The following is a 19762-nucleotide window of genomic DNA, read 5'->3' as shown; positions in this document are numbered from 1 at the left end:
TTTGTTCAGCCTCCACCTGTTTACAGTATTCAGTTTGGAATGCACTATGTTGTATTAACAATTTCTACACACTTCAGTTGTGGTTGTAAGTACTCATCTGCAGAACTTCAGCTTGGGGGCCTGGAGATGAAAATAAGCATACAAAACTTGTGAATAATTAGGTATTGTTATAAACCTCACACAAGGACAGAAGGGGGTAAATTATGTCCACTAAAATAATATTTAGAAGTTCAGATGTGAAACAAAAAGAAATTACAACATTAGCAAATTCAAGTTCAAACCTAAGGAGAAGCAAAAAGCAACAACCTGATGAGCAAAATACACAGCTATAAATTCTGGCAACAATTCTTGTAAATGGTAATATTTTACAATGAAAATATCAATAGAAATGTTATGGTTTGAGGTGGACTCTTCTTAGAAATGTCTAATATTATTTTAATCTACATTTTTAAAGTGAGGTAAAAGAAAACGAAGTAGAGATGGGAATGAGGCTTGACGGAGTCAAAAGTAACTTAGAAAGTGAGGAGGAGGCAATGTTAATATTAAGTGATGTTACTGGCTCTTCTCCCAAACCATTTCAGCCAGATACACATTTCACTTACAATAGGTGTGTATTGTATGTAGAAGTATATATGAAAACACACATATAATATACAGAATTTATATATTTATATAGGTATATGTATTAAAAATGGTAAGTGAGATTATATTTGCATGTATTCATTGTACTGCCCAAAGAGCTGAGTGACGAGAGCATCAGCCAGGGTTTAAATGTGTGGTTATTCTCACTTCAATGTTATGCTTTTGGTTTCTGGAAGCAGTCTGTTGCACTTGCAGTTTGGTCCTTGACCTTCTATCACTTTTGGAGATACAATCTTTGTTTACAGTAACAAGCATGGAAAAACTGACTTCCTGACTGTAATGCTGAAGTCTAAGTTGAAACCACTCACAGGTGAAAAAACATAACTCTTCCACTTTGAACTTGTAACGTGTTTGATGTAAAATACCCACCTAAAACTGGGCAGCCAAGGAAAGGAAACCAGTCTTTTGCCCAAGACCAAATATTAACTGCCTTGTCTGCAGTTTTGCTAAAGATTTGGTTGTAATGTTTTCTGTGTGTTTTTCCTTGAGGAGCATAAAATTTAAAATTGCCCCCCCTTCCCCTTCCTCCAAAAGTGGTTATTAAATTTTTATAGAAGTATGATATTAATTGGCTGAGCAGGTCATGGACTTGCTGCTATTGTATGTGCAGCTCTGATCTCCATGTAAACTCTTCATCACACAGCTTTCTCACAGGCAGGTGAAACACATTAGGGTTTGTAGGTTGGTTTGTATGCATCACAGATCCATTGACTGGGTTAGGTCGGAAGGGATCTTAAAGGGATCATCTCTTTCCAACCCTCTGTGCCATGGGCAAGGACACTTTCTGCTAGACAGGGTCACTCAGAGCTGCATCCAGCCTTGCCTAGGGCACCTTCAGGGATGAGGCATCCGCAGCTTCTCTGGCCAGCTTGTTCCAGTGCCTCACCATCCTCACAGTGAAGGACTGATAGAATACACAACTTCCTCCTTTCCTGAAATTTGCATCACTTCTTCTAGTGCTCTGTGTTCATTATCCCAATACTAATGACCACGAGACTTAAAACAATTAGGGTAGTGGCATGAGGAACTTTTGTGTTCAGACAACATTCTCTTCTTGAAGGGCTGGTTTAACTAAAGAAGCAACAGTGGAGTTCTGGAGTCAAAATCAAAGTTGTGATGCAGAATGAATGCAAATCTAAAGGAAGATGTATGACACAGTTCAGTGGTCATGTTTTTGGTAATGTAGCTTAACTGATGTGTTTTGTAACAATTAAATATTCCAGAATTATGTCACAGTGGTGTTATTTTGGACTTTCAAGAAAATAAAAGGGAATTATAAGATCACTGAAAATTCAATGACAAGTGAGGTAGTTGAACATTCCTATTTTACTACAAGCTGTACATTTTAACACATGCTTCCATGCACTTTTTTCAAATGTTATTTTATTTTTATATCTTTAAAATAATTGGAGTTCTCTAAATTAACATGTCCCAACGTGTTTTACACTGGCATATACATTATGCCAGTTGCTTTTGAACTGTGAGGAGAGTTTGGCCCCAGGACTAACTTACCTGTTGGAAACAGTTTTTAGTAAGTTTAAAGAAAAAGAATTAACGTTAGGAAACTTTACAAATGCAGAGGAACTTGTATGTTTTTCAGTGTCATTTATAATTTGGTTGCATTTGAATCAGTATATCACACTTTGATCAGTTAATTGCCCTATTTCTGCTGCCATCCAGGACTGCTGCTGCAGTGTTCTTTCTCACACAGTTTGCAGACTTTCAACAGGACAAGCCTTAAGTTACGTAGACTCAGTCTTTTAAAGTATGTAGGCATTTTCCAGCATACAACAATCAAACATAGGTGAATATAGAGAATACACATCACTCAAATTTTAAAGATAGCATTTGTATTCACACTGGAAACAGGTTCTCAGATATGATTAAAGAGCTGGCCAATACAAGCATTTGTGGCCTGAGCTGAAATACCTGAAACTTTGAGAGGGTAATTGCAACAAACTGTCCATCACACATCCATAGAAAATTGAATTAATTTGGGAAATTTTTCTAAGAGTAGTATTGAATAGTCATTGAATTCAAATAAATTGTTCTGGTTTCAGATGACTGCAAGAGAAAAGTGCAGAACTGTGGTGCTTTACCAGTTTCTTGTCATGAAAATGTTTGTGCTGAAAATAGAGAATCACCGTTTCCCTGTTTTTTTCACATTCTTTCATTTAAATGGTTGAGGCAGATTCCAGTGTATTTTACTGAAAATTTTACTGAGAAGGTGGAATCATGGTTGTTTTTTAACTGTTTAGAAAATGGAAGTGTTTCTTTTTTTATGAGGAGGTAGTTAGATCTCCTTTCCAGACACCCTACAGTTCAGCAAGGAGATAGTTTTGTAAAAACCCATCAAGTAGCAAAGTAGCTGTGGTCACACAAAACTCCTCAAAAGATAGCTTACCTTACTGAAGAGGTACAATGTAGATAAATGGCTTTTGGGACTTGAGCTCTCAGATGACATTGACCTAAGTGTCTCTAAGCTGTGGCAGCGTGTGTCTAGCCATACCCCGTGGTCACTAAATCTCTGCTGGTATTTTGTGTGATGTGTAGGGCTCTTCATGCCCTGGCCAGTAGCCAGTATGGCTCAGGGGTTAGACCCATGTGAAGCTCTGTGGTTTTTGCTCACTGACTTTTGTTTGTTTTGATTTGAGTCCATAAGGTTTGCACGCTTGAGGTTCACTTTGAGGTTTCAAGTTCAGTGAAACGTCAAGTTTTGCCTGGCTTTTGGGTTGAAACCTCAAGCCTAATGATAATTCTTTCTACATCTGCAGATTACAGAGAGAAAGGTCATTTAAAATTGAACCCCAAAGCCTGATCCTTGCTGAGAACCATAAAATATTCAACTGGACTGTTCCTTGCAATTATATGTTTCCATCAAATTAGCAACTCCACATTTTACTGATATGTATACAAATGTGTTATTGGCATTCTACTCTAATTGAAAACATAGCATTTCTCCAAGTTTCTGTTATTTTTCAGTTCCTATTTCCTAGGTGGCACTGTTTAGTGCTACTCAGGGGTGGCAGCTTTTGAGTATAATAAAGAAAAACTTAAATTTATGGTTGGTTCTGTTTTTTCTGCTCAGTCTCTGCAGTGCCTGTGCTGTGCTGAATCAAGGTGAAGTTCTGCCTCCTTTGACTTCAGGAAGTAAGACCCAAAGTGGCGCTCTTCCCAAAAGGAAAAGCTGACACCTTAAATGTTTCATTTTCCAAAACCAAAGTTTTGTTTTCAGTGATGTTCAAAACATCACAGTTGCAGGGATCCATGTTTCATTGGAGCACTGTACCAAGCAGAAAATTAACCATGTAAAGAAGTATTTGTTTTAACAGCAACTGAAAATTACTACACGAAATTCAGTAGCCTTTAAGCTCTCATGAAGTGAGATTATTTTGGGCTCTCTGTATAAAGCTCTGATTCTTCATGTTCATCTAGTGTCTACTCAGCTGCTGAGTCTTTGCTCTGAAGCCTGTCCCCCACGGACAGTTACATCAAATCTAACATAGCTCATGTATCCCTAAGGCAGCACAAAGCTGCACTAATATGGAGCAGGATCTGTGATCAAATGTTTGAGAAGCAATCCTGGGAAAATTTTTATTGATGACTTGTCAAGGCAGCATCCAAAACAATCCCAGTTCTTTCCATGTGTTTCAGCCCGAAAGCTTTCATGTCAACACAGACAATAATGATCTCAACCCAAAATTCTTACCTGTACCTTCAGCTGTACTGTTTGGACAACTTCCAAGTTCTCCGTTCTCTGGAGGGGAGGAAATATGCTCTGGAGCTAAACTGAGAAGGTCACATTAGACAGGTAATTTAGAGCCTGCTACTGAATTACTTTGAGGGCTAACAACATCTAACAGAGTAAAGTACCTATGTTAGAGATTTGAAGAGGGAAGAAAGGTTGTTACCCATGCTTATTGGGGAGTTTATCTGAAGTATAAGAATTAGAGTTGCAAGTACTGTGTGCATAAGTCAAGTCTCTCACATAAAGCCTTTCTTTTGCATTTCTGAGGGAATTGTGATTGGTCTTTCTCTTTGCAATTCTTGCCTCTTCCTCACTCTTCATTGACATCTAATGTGACTGTGTATCCCTGGATCTTCCTTAAAGTTACATACATTGTGTGCTTGCATAGGTGGTTTTTCACAAGGTTGTGCATATATATTTGTAGATACTCTAGGGCCCATTTTCCATGTCTGATTGAAAAAAAATATGTCTTGTTTATTCTAAATAAATCCACATCCTCCATGTTGGTTCAACCCTGATTCTGGCTTCTGAGTGTAGTTTAGGTTTCATATGCAGGGGATCTTTGGGTTTTCTCCTGTTTCTTATGGGTAACGTGGTAGAACACTGGAATTGTTATCAGGATGTTCACTAGCATTTTAGTGCTTTGGTTAATAGTTGAAATGGAAGCATCTGGAGATAAAATGATAATCATGTGGTAACAATTTGGAGGTGCTACTAATTTGAGCTGAACTTGGTTAAATTAATATGAAAAGTCCCTTCATCCCTCGGCACCCTCCCTGTGCTTTCAGTGGCAGATCTAGGAAAATGTATGCAATTCAGTAGTGCAGTAGGTGAAGGCTGCCTATATAAGAAATGCAGGATGAACATTTATTTTCTGCCTTTAGTTTCCCAGGGAAGGAGGTCAGCACTGGAAGAGGTTATGGAATCTCCACCTCAGAGTTTTCAGGATGAAGTTGCCTCTGACCTGATTTAGTGTTGATGATATCCAGGGGTTTCACTGAGTTACCCCCAGATGACCCTTCCAACATATCCCTAAGTCAGAACAGATAAATGAGCTACTGGTATCAAGTAGGAAGGACCATCGACTCACAGAGTTACAAACTGCTGCATCTCTGTCTTAGAAACTAATGAGAATAGACTAGAAGCCATTCAGAGCCATGCTGTTATAATTGTTATACGTTAAAAACAATGGGATTGGTCTCCAGGACAGCTCCTTTCATCTTGTAATCCAAAATCCTGAAGATACATATATTGCTGGTCTCAGTTCCTGCCTCAGTAATGTTTATATTTTGGACTGAAAAAGTAATCCATAACCTGGATTCACCATATTAGCTGACATAGCATCTGAAATACAGTATTAAATTGAAAAGCTACAGTCAGAGTTTGGGTATACCTCTACTGTTTTCCATCAAAGATTTACCAGTGCTGAAATTATTAACCCCACAAGTGAAAATGCCCTCAGATGACTGTGGTGATTTTGTGATTTCTGTACATGCAGTCCTGCGCCTCTCCTAAACACTAGCAACATTGTTGAGGCTGAATGCTACTCCTGAATTTTACATGGAATTTAGGCAATCCCTAGGTGCAGCCCATTGCAAACCCTCTTTCTGAGAGGAGCCAATGAGAACAAGCTACAACTGCCTTGTGCAAATTTTTGCAATCTGCTATTGCGTGAACAGTTGGGAAGGTTGAAATCAGCACAAAAGAGCACTTAGGTTTTGCTCCGATTGCACTTTCCTGTGTAAGGGTTAAGCATGTCTCTTCTGGGGGAATTCTGTGCTTCATCACCATTATGTAACTTCAGAGATTGAAATGGGATCCTGTGCAAAGCAGCTGTGTGGATTCACGGCAGCTCTCTTCCTGTATTTCCCCGACACCGTGTACAGTTTCAGTGGTAAGAGCCAGGGAGCGCAGCGTTGCGAGGTGGTGCCCAGCTTTTGCAAACAAAGGGGATGGAAGAATCTGTGCCACCTGCTCTGTCACTTGAACAAATGTTAGGCATAACACAAACTACAAACCACTAACTGTTTGTTGGATGATACCTTTGTGATCAGCAATTCCATCGATCATCAAGGTCAGCTTCTCTGCTTTTGTTTCTCGAGCGAACCAGTCCCTCGGTTCCATGCTCCTACAGGCAAGATGGTAAAGCAGCCAAGGATGTTAACTGCTTGGTGCCCTGGCAGTAAACAGCAGTGCAGAGCTGCACGCTCTCATTCGGCGGCTGACAGAGGTGTCCAGATGTTTCTGCATTAAACAGGGTGGCACAACACCTCTGCAGGAATTGGCAGGCAGGAATATTTGCTTCTTGGCTTCGACTGAAAGCTTTTGAGTCGGCAGTGTGAGGAAAATGTTGCCACCATCCGCAAACCAGAGAGAGCTTTGTTGTGTCCATACATGAAAAAGAGGAAAAAACTCCCCTGCTCATTTTTTTTTTTCTGATTATTTTGTGGACAGTGAATTTACTAAAATTACCGGTTAAGGAAACGGCGAATGCCTCTGTGTTTCTTGCTGTAGTCGCTCATTGAGTGTGGGGCTGATTGGGAAAAGGAGTAGTCTTGGCAAACGGCTTATTAGTCTGAAGTAAATTATTCAGAATGCAAGTTTGGATACAGATTGCAGGGAACGATAATGGAGATGGTTTTCTGAGTCTGTTCATGTTAGGGAGGCATGGAGTATGCTTTTCAGGAATTCACTTAAGTGCAATCAGTTTAGAATAATGTAGCCTGGAAGTAATATTGCTGCCATCCAGCTAGTGTCTGTGGAACAGCATTCTCCTGCCTTCTGAAACATTGGCATTGAAGATGGATAGATATGGAGATATTTCTATTTTGAGCTGCTGCCTTTTTAAATTTTTTAATTTTTTTTAAAGGGAAATTCATTCTCACCACTAGAGAGGGGCATGTTTTGGTTGAGATATTCCCCCCCCCCCGAGTGAAATACTGGACCACATCAGCATCCGATTTGGGTGCGTCATGTGGTTTCTCATGTGATGCTGGTCGCACTGCGCTTTGGAGAGTGAGCCTTTGTGACTCCGCACTCTTGGACAGTAGCATCCAGCAACATAGGATACTTTGGGGAGGGAAAGGAAAAGAGGCAGCCTCCCAGAAATGCCCGAAAGCCCAGAAAAATAAAGTTACGACAATTTGTTATAGTTATTGTTTCTTCTTAACTGTTTTGGCTTTTATTTTTAATTCTGGGTCTTCCCTTCTCTCCGTTCCTGCAGGCAGAAAGCTGCACCGTTCAGAAGAAGCAAGGCAGTCCTTCCTCACAGCTACGATGCTGCACCGCTTTCGACAGAACCTGCTTTTCCCTCCATTTACCTGGGCGGCTGCTGCTCTTTCTGCTGCTGCTGGGGCTGCTGCAGTCCTGCTGCCTGCACTTCACCCTGGCTTGGCTGGCTCGAAACTCTCTCGTCTGCACATTGCTAAGGAAGAAGAGCGATGGAGCCGCGGATTTTTTTTTTATTGGTTCTGGAAGCCAAGGGTTGCAATATGTGATGATTTTGGGGTTTTCTGTGGCAGGGCGGAGGGAGGAGAAAGCAAGGGTGTTAATCTAGGATAGGGTGGGTGAAAGCTTAAAGAAATATTATGTAAAGTAATCCAGTGCTCGACAAGGGCATCAGCAACAAGAATCCAGCCTCTGCTGCTCCAGAGGATTAACATGGGGAAGTCACAGCGCTGCAGTCGGGTTTCACCTCAGTGTTGTGCTGGAGATGGATAAATAAGGTATCGGTTGCATCTGCCTGTTAAGGCAAAGCCAAGGGAGAAGGAGAGAGCGAGCGAATGCAAATGCGAAGGAAGAAGAAACACTCTGTGCCGTTTGTCTGATTCTGTGGATTCTCACTGCAGAGAGGATGGCTTGATTAACAAAGCAATGTATGGACGGAGGGACTGTAAATTGTAGCTTGAGCATTCCTGGTGCTGACAGGGAGTGAACTGATGAGTTAGGTGGCTGCAGGAGTATCCCCAGGGAAAACAGCAGCCTCCCACTCTGTGTGTATAATCTGTGTATGTACGTGCTTTTGTGTGTGTGTGAACATGTATAGAAATGAAAGAAAGACATTTCTGACCAATTTACAGAGGACGTTTGTGAGTTTGCTGGGTCAGACTTCATTGCAGCTTGTATTTTCAGCTCTAGCTCTACACCCGTTTCCTGACTGAGGTGGCACTTTGTGAAAACAGATGGTAGGCAGTATTCTTTTAAGAAATGTGAAAGCAGATCCTTTCCGCTTAACACCTTGAAGCACTGAGTCTTCTGCACTGTGCTGAGAGAAACCGTGGGGTTTCATTTTCTCCATCTTAAAATCTCTATAAACACAGCTGTATTCAGTATGGTGAAAAATTCTATACTGTAAATAGAAATGTGATCAATCTAATCAAAATAAATGCATCCCAGATGACTTCTAGACCAGCTGGCTACCACAGTCATCAGATGGCTAAATCCTCAACTGAGCATTTGTATTCAGTGCTATACTTGCATCTTTCTATTTTTCCCTTTTTTTCTTAGATTTTCAAAATCAGCCTCTAATTGAAAAGGATTCTTCATAAATTGAGAAAAGCCAATGCTTTCATTTGGCACTTGATTTCTGTGAAATGCAGCTGGGGGTATTTTTTATTGTGGAATCTGCATGGGGTGGTTTTAGAGCAGGTAGACTTATCACAGTACAGGCATATTTCATTTGGTAGCTATTTCATTTGGCCATATCTGAACAATGCAGAAACAGGGAAAACAAGCACTGCTCTCAGCTAGCAGGGCTTGGCATGGATTCTAGCAGCTGCCTATCAAGAAAGAAGGGGTTTTTTCCTTTCCTTTTTTCCCTTTTATACAAAGCCATAGACCATAATGTCATACTAAAACGTGTATGAGGGGATTTCCCAATAGTCATGGTGAGCTACCCTGCAAGACGCCCGTCTGGTCCTTCCACTATTTGTTCCCCAGCCTACAAAGGCAGCCCTGTGTGTCGAATTGTATTTAGCCAGCTGTTGGATAGCATTCTTGTGCTGGGGGCTAAGGAGTCTTATTACTCCCAAACTGTAGTTTTCTGTTTGCTTAAAGAAAAACAACTTCGGCAATACAGCAGGCTCTGCAAAGGTGTTTATGCCACTCCTATACCTTTCTGAATCTGTTGTGTGCTTCTATCTCAGGCAGTTTAAAGCAAGCAAGGAGGGAGGAGGAGAGACTCTGAACTCGCAGCTTCAAAGCTGCAGAGACGAGCAAAATGTCAGCAGCTTGTAATTAGGAGCCCACGGTTACGTCAGTGACTGTATCTCTCCAGGAATTGCTATGAGATGTGCACCACAAAGCAAAGGAAGAATCTCATAACCTGGTTAAAAAGCCTGGCTCAAACAAGAAAGAGCAAAATGGATTACTGAATCTGCTGTATTCCTAAGTCAGATGTGGATGGATTACATGCACAAGGTTTGCTGAATTCTGCAGCAGTGAAGACTGAATTATGGCACGCATTCACCAAAAGTGCAAATCCTTCAGGAAAAAATGCAGATGAGCAGTCTATCCTTGAAAATTTCTTTGCTAGCTCTGTCCTGTACAGGCAGCTGCATGACATGGAGGCATGCTCTGAAGGAAGAGACCGGCAAGCTGAACAAAGGTGTTTAAAAGGAAGGGTGCAATTAGACACAAAGCAAGCCTGCTGAAATTCTGTTCTGGCATTACAGATTTGATACTGAAATACCAACCCAGAGGAGACTGGCTGGGCTCTGGTGTGGTTTATATTAAGGCTTCTCTGGTTAAGAGCGAGGGGGGAGGGAGAGGGTTTCCTGCAGCATCTTGCAGCCATGCAGAAGTCCCCAGGGCTGTGGGAAGCGGGAGGGATGGATGTGCTCTTAAAGGCACATGCCCAGATCCTGGCAAGGGCCTTTCTGATCTCTGCAATTATTTTTAGGTCTGTGAAGGCAACGTGGCAGTGCTTAAGCAGTGAGATTGCAGGGGGTGTTTAATCTGCTGCGACTGGCCTTTCTCTGTGTCATGGCTGGCAGAGGTTTATAGGGCTTTTATCAACACCCCTCCACCACATCCAGCATGCATGTCTGCCACTGTTCCCAAACACCAGTTACTGGAGGTCTGCTGTGGTTCCCTGCTCCCAGCAGAAGTCATTTGCAGTTCAGCTCTGTTGTAGTTGCTCTTTAATTTACCAGGATAGGTAGATTGAATTATTCAAGCAGTGGGGGTGGGCGGTTTTTGGTTTGGATTTGGTTTGGTTTGGTTTTTTGTTTTTTGGACTGTGAACACAAATTTGTAGGAGGAGGTGACTCTGTATATTAAACCAATAGCTCTTTGAATTGTGTGTAGTATAATTTAAATATACTTACTTTAATTAATAGAAGGTTACAAAAGCTGGCATTGTCTGGGGCTGTTTAATTTACATCTTAGGTTTAGTCAATGAGCATAACCTGCCCGATTAGAATAGTGTATTCTGCACCGCCAACAGGGTGGAAGGCATTATTTTGTTTGTGTTACTTCAAACAGCTGGTCATTAATGCAGGCCCCATCTCCAGAGTGAAGTGCCAGTGGACATGAATGGCTGCCTGATTAATGCTGCCCCTCGACGGGTCCTTCATCCAGCAGCGCTGCTCGCAGCAGAATAATGCGGCGGGATTTGATTGCGCTCTAACAGGGTACTGTGTCATTGTGTCACCGAGCCATCGGGGTTATTATGGGCTGGGGCAGACAGACGGGACACTGGGGTTACTAGACCGTGGCATTTTTAGAAATGCAGGGCTGACCTACTTAGAGTTATTCTTGCTGGCTGGCAGCTGCCTGGTGCGGGGCTCCCCCGGATAGGCTGCGGCTGTTGCTAGGGGGAATTAGCATGAATTTTTCCACATACAGACTCAGTGATTGAATGATAAAAGCTGACTGGAATTAAAGAGATTCAGTTCAGTATTATGCAGATTTATCTCCCTCATTTTTTTTTCTCTCTGTCAAATGCATAAAAAGGAGCAGAAAACAGTTTGTTTCCATTTATTTTTGACCTATTTTTTTTTTTTCCAGGGGAGGGCAGAAGTGTTGGGAGGTCATAATTTAATATTTAGGCTGGTGAAATGATATGATAGTGGGCATGCATTTTTAATGTATGGAAGATTAAAATGCTACCTCTCTGGAAGGGAATGAAATGAATATATTTTGTGTTCTGGTCAGGCTGCCACCTCTTTTTATTTGAAGCCATGTCAGATTCTTTCATCTGGAAAGGGGAAACATATACCAGGTTTTATTGCATAACATTACTCTTAGCTATTTTTAGCTATCTGTACTTCAAAAAATTAGTCCTATTTATGCTAGTGGATGAAATTAATCCCCAGGCTATGCCTCATGTACGTGGAGACAGATGCCCAGGGTAGCTGCAGTGTTGTGTGTCATGTTCAGCTGAAAAGGTGTTTACATAGTGCAGGCTTATCAGCACTGCATACCTAGCTGAGTGCTGGTGCCTGACATGTAATCAGATCAATTAGAGAACTCTTCTGGATTTCAGAGTATTTTTGAGGCCCTGGTTTGAAGTTGGAATCTCTAGATGGCCTTCTTTTATTTATCTACATCTGCCTAAAACAGTGCTATCTTTTCTTAGAACTCCGTGCTCCCTTAGGAAGCAAATAAAAACAATACTCAGTGAAGAATCCTTTGATGTAATCATGAATATTTCCTTTGTTATTATCACTAATTATAGAAGATCTTTGTTTAAACCGCTATTTCCCTCTGTGTGATCTTTTGCCATGCAAAGAAGTTCCAATTTAGTACTCATAATTTTAAGTTAAATATTCATGGCAATGCATCATGACATCACACTCAAAGAAGTGGGAATTTTCGAAATATGAGACAGTGGGGGGATGGGAGAGAAGGGCTCACAGGCCTTTGGAATTGCAAAATAAATAATGGGACTCAGTGCTGAAAAGTAGTGAACTCATTTTTGTCTGAAACAGTTTAATTTCAAGTATTTGGATGAATGAGATACCTTTTGGAGGAGTGTGAACAGCTTGCACATCTGAGGTACCTTTTAGATGAGTGTGAGCTGCCTGTGCATTTCTCTGGACAGCTAGCTGCTTCCCTGGACCCAGAACTGTCCTGCCTTGGCCCCTGGAATTTATTGGGAAGATATAAAAAAAAAAGAAACAAGAAATGGAGACATGAATTTGAATGTGTTTTGTGGCTAAGGCAAAGCATTCAGTTCCTACATATTTGAATTTCCTATGTCTTTTTCCTGGCATTGATTCATTACTGAAACTTGCACCACTTTCTTCTCTGCTCCTTCCTGACAGTCTCATGGAGTGACAGATTTTTGGAGAAGTGAAAGTGAGGAGGGGCACTATTTGATGCCCAGTAATTGTGCTTGCCTTGTCTGTCCTTGGAGGTTAATCCAGAAAGTTGTGGTCCCACTTCCCTCAGCAATATTCTCTTGAAGAAAATCTGATGTCCTGCTCCACTTTCCTGTAGGATGCTGCAGGATGCTAGGCAGCAGACAGCCTTTGTCTACAGTTGTCTCTTGAGGTTGGTTGTAGCCAGTTGTAGTTTCATCCAGTTCACCTGGGATATTAGCTGACTTGAGCTTCAGCAAATCAAAATAAGCATGCAATACCATACTAATGTAGTACCCCATTTTCTAGAAAAAAGAATTTGAGTGTTTGGTATATTTGTGCTAAAAAAGAGGGAGTTCAAAGAAAAGCAACGAACAAGATTCACCACATACTCTTGGAAAAGAGTTGTGTCCTTGCTGTTTATCTGGATTTCAACACACTGATTGTTTATAACAAACATCATATCAGACAGTTTAACAAACTGTCAAGTGACATATTAAATATAAAAAATATAGTGCACCAGAAATTGTATTCAATGAAAAGTTGCCCTGCTGAAAGTCTCTTCAATGAGAATTTTTCCAAACAATTGAATGTGTGAATGATGTGATCATAATACTTTGGGTAATTATGAGTAGCAGAAATTTGGAGTTAATGAAACAAACCGAAAATCTGAGCTCTGTGTGTGTGTGTGTATAATGCATAAGGAACAGGACGCCAGAGGAGTTTGAAATATGTCTGTGTTGAAAATATTGTCAATAGTGCACATTCTTTTGAAAAAGCCCATGTTAATCACTTTCTGATGATCTCCTCTGAGGTTCCTATTCTTGCTACAACTTACACCTCCTACCTTGAAGTTTCTTACCTACAAAAGATTGTGTTGTATTTTTCAACATTCTTGTACTGTGACCTCTCCTGTGAGCTATGAAAGATCTATTATGCTGAGTTTCATGCTCTAGGGTGGCTAAGTGAATGCTGATTTACTGAGAGCATATGCAGGCAATTTTTTTTTTTCCCCCATCAAAATATGCCACTATTTGCAGCTGTGAGGTGGCTGTACTGATGGGTCTATTCCTGACATCAAAGTCTTGGCCAGTCATGGATTTGCTGAGCATTTTGTGATTTTATGGCAACTTTCTGTTTTTCTGAAAATGATCAGAGGATACAGGATATAGAGCAACTCAACTAGATTCCTATGCCACAAGGAGTGAGTTGACTCCCAGCCTTCACCTCCTGCAGGGCCATACAGATCTGTTATTCTGTAGCAAATGTGTTTCAGTTCCAATTTCAAACCAAAAGTACAAGGAATTGTCTCATATTTCTTAAAAGACTGGCAGTTAGCACATTCCTTTTATAGCAATGCAGTAGGGAATACAAATGTTTAACAAAATAATCCTTACAAGATTTTTTTCCTGTGATCCATTAACATGGGAACAGATTCTGTAACAAATGCTCCTGTAACAGCCAGGAGCAGCATCATTGTGGCTCCCACATTCCTGCTCTTCCTGCATCCATGCATGTGTGTGCCTGTGCACTGAGAATTGCTGCATACATGTAGTGTGTGGGTGTGAATAGAGGACACAAGGATAACTTACACAAACACAGCCCTGATGCTCATAGCATGCAACCACAGCTGTCTCAGTGTAGCACCAAAGCCTGTGCCTCTAGATTTAAGATGCTGTTTTTTCTATGATGAAAAGTGGCTTGAGATGAAATGTAGGCAGTTCTGGTGTGTAGCACCAGCCATTGTGTTAATTCTGTCATCTCATTCAACACCAGCAAAGACAAAAAAAAAATGTCAGTGTTAATGTGTGATAGAAAGGCAAAAAGGGTAGTGTGGTGAAAAGTGGAGTGTACCTAGATAGCTGTGTTTCGTAACCACGTGTGTCTTTTGTAAAATGAAATGTATGATGGGCTGTTTAAGACAGAGAGAGATATTTTAAATTATTGCTAATTCTTCCCTCCTGCTCTTAGGCCACACCTACTTCAAAAGTGAATCCAGACTCAGATCTTGACAGAGATCATGACCCTGTTGAATCCAATGGCTGTTTTATTCTGGAATTCGGTTGGGCCAGGCTTTCGTCTCTTGTATTTTCCCCTGAACATGTCTTTTTTTCTATACTCTTCCTCCAAAGTGTGGTGTTTCTGTTTCTACTTTTTTTCCCCCTCTGATCCTCTGAACATTCTTTGAAAGGTTACTTTTTTGTTAAGCAATTTACTATAAATTTGCTCTTGAGTAGGAAAAAATGTGGGGAAATATCACTTCCCTCCTGAGCTAGTAAAGTAGCCTTGCAGTGAGTCTCAATAATTATGTTTTTCTGAATACTACTGCTTTCATCATAAAATGTCTTTAGTTTTTAATGAAAGGGAACAGGCAGTGAACAAAACAAATATGCCAAGGAGAATCTGGTCTCTTAACAGGCTGCAGAAACTTGGGTAATGAGATGGTTGGTGTCCTGACCTACAAAGCTAGGGCTCTTAGAAATGTCGAGGGAGGCAGAACGCAACAATTTCAAACAATAAATGCTTTCTAGCTCTCTAGCCACTTGTGCTGTTATCATCGTTAAGGTTAACAGTGAATTCATTTATCTTTTTTTTTTTTTTGACACTTTAGTGTTGCATAAAGAATACTCACACCAATATTCAAAGAAATTATTCATATGGAGGCAGGTATACCACAGTTACGTCAGTTATGTCTGGGTTTGCCTTGTTTTTCTTTGTTATATACAGACACAGTAATTAGGCTCTTTTGAGGTCAAAATGGTTTTGATTTTTCAAAGTTGGAAACATTTGAAATAATGGCAGTTAGTAGAGGACTCTGGAGATAGATTTTTGTGCAGTATTTTATCTGCAGAAAACATGCAGGGTGGAGGAGATGGTGCATGGTGCTGCAGACTTGCTATGGTTACAATTGAAACAAATGGCTGGTGAATCTTGATGTAAATCTCCTGCTCATGACCTCTACAGATGACAGTGTATTACAGATCTCAGCTGCAATTCCTGCTAACACATGCATACACTATGTTAGCTGAACTTTATTTGTTGTGTCATCTCCAGCATCTCTTCATATTACTCCTTTAAAACTAAAAGCTAAAATTGTTTGCAACTGTGGATGAGATCACAAGCTCCAGTCTTTCTTTCTTCACCTTGAAATGGCTGGTAAGATTATGCACCTCTGTGAGTTTTCTGAATATACCCCTTTTATAAAGAAGCAGAAGTTCCAGCACACCTCAGTGCCTTATTTGCTGTGTCACAGCCTGTGGATCTTCTTTCCATCAAGGGTTTTATGTTAAAAGCCAGGGAATCACACACTTGCCTTCAAATTTGACTTTGGTTCCTTGCCATGATACTCACCAAGATTTTTGTGATGTTTGTGATTGTGAAGAATTACTTGCAAATGTTAAAAATAACCTCCTCTGGTGCCCATATTTCTATTATCTGTTCACATTTGATATGAGTTTACCTGAATATGAGACATGAAGATTAAATCTGATTCCATTCCTCTGAAATGTTTTCTTTCCCTTTTTTTTTTTTATGAAAGTAATCCTATTTATTTTAGAAGCAAGTGAATGGCAGGCCAAGGAGCCAAAATGAGCAGATAATGTTTGATTTCACAAACCAGGTATTCATGTTATGATGAATTCCTAAGAAGCAGGACAGGGCGCTGTGCAGATCAAGTTGGTTGTGAGTTTTCAAACAGCAGATAATTTAAAATCACAGCTATGAGGTCAAGTGAAATCCTGGCCCTGGTGGAACATTGGAGAGCTGGGTTCACTGGGGTACTCCCACTTCAAAGGGAGTCTCCAAAGTTTCAAGTACTGCCAGCATTTGATTCCTTTCTTTTCTCAGCCCAACTGATGCTGTTTTCAGCTACTTGGCAGCTGTAAAGAGAGGCAATGCCCTTTATTTAAATCAGCTTTCCCCCATAAACCTTGGCTTCTTGTTAACCTCAGGTTGTCCTGGGTGTCTCATACTAGTATGGACTACAACAGGAATTCGAAACATGCAAAAAAATTCAGAAGGTAGCCAGGATTTTGGAACAGCACTGCTGTGTAGTTGAAGATTTCTGGATGAATTGGATATTTCTGTTGCAGAGCATGTTAGAAGAAATGCACGGCAGTCAGAAGTTTTGGCTGTATTCCTGTGCTGCATAATGATGGAAGCCAATAAATTCAGTTAAAGCTCTGAAATTTTCTTACTCCATGGGTCTACAACCAGGAAAAAACATTCCTCTGTTCATACACCAGATTCAGTTCTGTACAGGCCCTTCAGAGTTTACATCTTAGGTTGTCACATCTATTGGGTGCAAATAGTTTTAAACATTCAGTTCATCTTGTCATTGAGCCCTGAGGACTTAACATCCATGATGATTTGTTAGGTCTGTGATTATTGCTGGATTCTAGATGGTACCCATGCCTTCCTGAGAGCCACTAGTTTATATTTTAATGTAAGCCCTCACATATGCATTTTCTTAGAAAGGATGAAATGGATTTTTGTCACTCCTTAATCCTATGTCAAAGGGTAGAAAATGCAAAGTTTTTTTCTCTGTGAGCTGGATGGACATCAGAGGCTCTTCTCTCTCGTTGGGTCTCACAATCCTGCTTTGAAATGTCTTTTAAAGAGATGAAAAGGGTGTAGTTGCAGCTTTAAAACCAAGAACTTTGCACATCACGGAAATAAATAGTTCTCCCTTTTATTTCGGGGTCTGCATTGAGATGATACACAGAAGCAAAAAATCCATGGTAGACTTCTATTTTATAATTTCCTTACGTCCCATTGCCCCCCTCCTTAATTTATTTTTGGGTTCTGGAAAGAAAAGCATACTGAAAAGCCCCAGTGTATTGATGTGTGAAATTGAAGGTGTTGCTCACTCTTATGATCGAGCCACTGTGCCCTTTGACAGAGCTAACATTATAAGAAATATATTGGAAAACATGTACCTAAGTATGAAAAATTCCTTAAATTCAGGGTGTGTTCATACAAAGTGAAGTTTCTACAGTGTGGAAATCATTAAACCTGATCCAGAAAAAATGCGAGGTGCCCCAGCCATTGAGATGTGAATCTCTTTAATCCTCACAAGCATTAGAAAAATCTGAAACATGTGAAAGTTCAAAAGCTGCAAAGCCATTACATGATTTCTTATTCATTTCTCAAATATTGTAACTTTCTATTGAACTGAAAAAATACTTTTTCTTATTTTTTTTTCTTTTCATAAGCAATAGATCAGTCACTTGCTAATGTGTAACTGCACATTGTGAATCTGAAAGTTTCACTTGGTTATATCTACTTGGATATAAATTTTTGATTTATTTTAGAGCATTTTATGTAGCATTTCAATGGTTGGTAACTTGCAGCTTTTCAGCAGATGTTGTTAGGGAGGGGGAAAATGGCATGACTGAGTTAATTTTTAAATTTTTATTTAAGATCTCAAAACAATTTCACAGTACATTTTGAGGTAACTTTGCATTATATGAATGCATGCTAATTAAAAATCAAATCAATAGAAAAATCTTAACAAAACTGAAGCAACACAAAATTACTTTTTTCATCTTAGCTTTGCATCTCTGAAGTACACCAAGAGAAGCTTCAAACCAGTGAAAACTTCAGAGAAAACAGTAAATTACTATTTACAAAAGGACACACTTAGCTTGTAACAGAAATGCTTAGCCCAAGGATTTCCCACTGCCAGCAACCTTCTAAAGTGCACATATGTCTAACTCCAAGGGCCAGAATATTTATGCCTGGTCCCAGGCTGTCTCCCTGCTGCTCCAGTAGCCAAACCTTCTGCAGAGGCTTGGGCAGTTTGACAGATCTGGCTTTCCCTCTATGGGAATATTAATTTGTTTTGCATTTGCAATTGTAACATTAGGCTCATTTTTGATCCTTTTGCCCTTTCTGTGGTCAGTTATGCAGCCCTAAAGTTTTCAAAATAGTTGTCTCTCACTGGGGTATGAGTTGTGCTTTGGGCTGTTTGCTTAAATGCAGTTCTTGTTGAGATAAAGCTGCTGGGAAAGGGAGAGAGTCCCATATGTCCGATGGTTTTGTTCTAGGAGCTGCCAGGGATGTACTGTTACACTACAGTGTCTGAAACAATAACAGACCTTCACATATAGGACAGCAGGCTTTCTTCAGGGTAACAAAAAGAATAGAAAGTTTCACATTGATTTGTCATTTGAAAATCAGCCACAAATTTTTGTCAGTGAAACTCCTGCGAGACGAAAGTGTAATTACTAGAACCAGTTGAGGTTGGATTTTAAAATGGCAGGCAACTGTAGAATCTCACAAAGAGACTTTTTGAGTCCTTTAACCAAAAAAAAAAAAAACCAAAAAAAAAAAAAAAACACCCAAAAAAAACCACTTTAAAAAGACAGGGAGAGGCCTGTTTTCCACATAAAAATAGTTGGCAACCTGACTTTCATCAACTTGCCAAATGATGTATCAGGGGGGCTGAGGTAATCCACTAATTTCTGAGGTGGTGAAGAAGAAAGGTGAAAGTGGGCTAGAGATAGGAGCAACTGCAGGAGCAGAGGGAAAGGTCAGCTGAGAACTCTGGGATCTCTAGAGGACACCTTATTTTCAAGCAATATTCTGTATTTAGAGTTATAAAACCTAAGTAAAACAAATGTCTCAAACCTGTGCCAAGACCCAAAGAGTTTGAAGGTAAACATTAGATAAGAATTAGCTGTATTCATTCTGTCCTTTACTGCCAAGGCCTCACAGCACAACAAAGGACTATTGATCAAAAAGGTCATGTAGAAGAGGGCAGGGTTGGAAGAAACTGAATTAAAAAAAAAAAATCCCAAATGAGACAAATACAAAAATAGTAACTCAGAGATGAATGGAGTTCTGTACATCAGATATTTCTCACATACATTCATTTGTCTGCACAGTTATAGTGAATATCTATCATTTTCTTGGTTTGCACAGTGACATCCCCCTGCAGTCTCCACAGCTTGAATTGGTGAGTATTACATGTATCCCTCTAAATAAAGTAGAAAAAGAAGCAAAATAAAGCACGGTGTTGTGCTTTGGGTTTCCTCTTGGTGCTCTACACCTCTTGCACAGGTACTTA

At 40.2% G+C, this 19762-nt stretch overlaps 1 protein-coding gene across 9 annotated transcripts in view; it reads left to right on the top strand.

Moving 5' to 3' along the window:
• The window catches only part of LOC134420058 (uncharacterized), a 261128-nt gene extending 244929 nt beyond the window's left edge, over window positions 1–16199 (top strand). For 8 of the 9 annotated variants that reach the window (XR_010028241.1, XR_010028233.1, XR_010028237.1 and 5 more), the window contains one exon: window positions 7614–16199. Coding sequence is in view for 1 of the 9 variants with exons in the window: in XM_063159756.1 (XP_063015826.1) it covers window positions 7614–7951 (338 nt within the window). In the remaining 8 variants the exon portion in view is untranslated. Of the gene's footprint in view, window positions 1–7382; window positions 7523–7613 lie in introns of those variants that run through there. The other variant, XR_010028243.1, reaches the window with a different exon arrangement.
• The last annotated feature ends 3563 nt before the right edge of the window (window positions 16200–19762 follow it).

This window comes from Melospiza melodia, chromosome 1 (assembly GCF_035770615.1).
Source record: "Melospiza melodia melodia isolate bMelMel2 chromosome 1, bMelMel2.pri, whole genome shotgun sequence".
In the NCBI taxonomy this organism is placed as follows: Eukaryota; Metazoa; Chordata; class Aves; order Passeriformes; family Passerellidae; genus Melospiza; species Melospiza melodia.
Note: the sequence above shows the minus strand (reverse complement) of the source record. Positions and strands in the feature narration are given on the sequence as shown.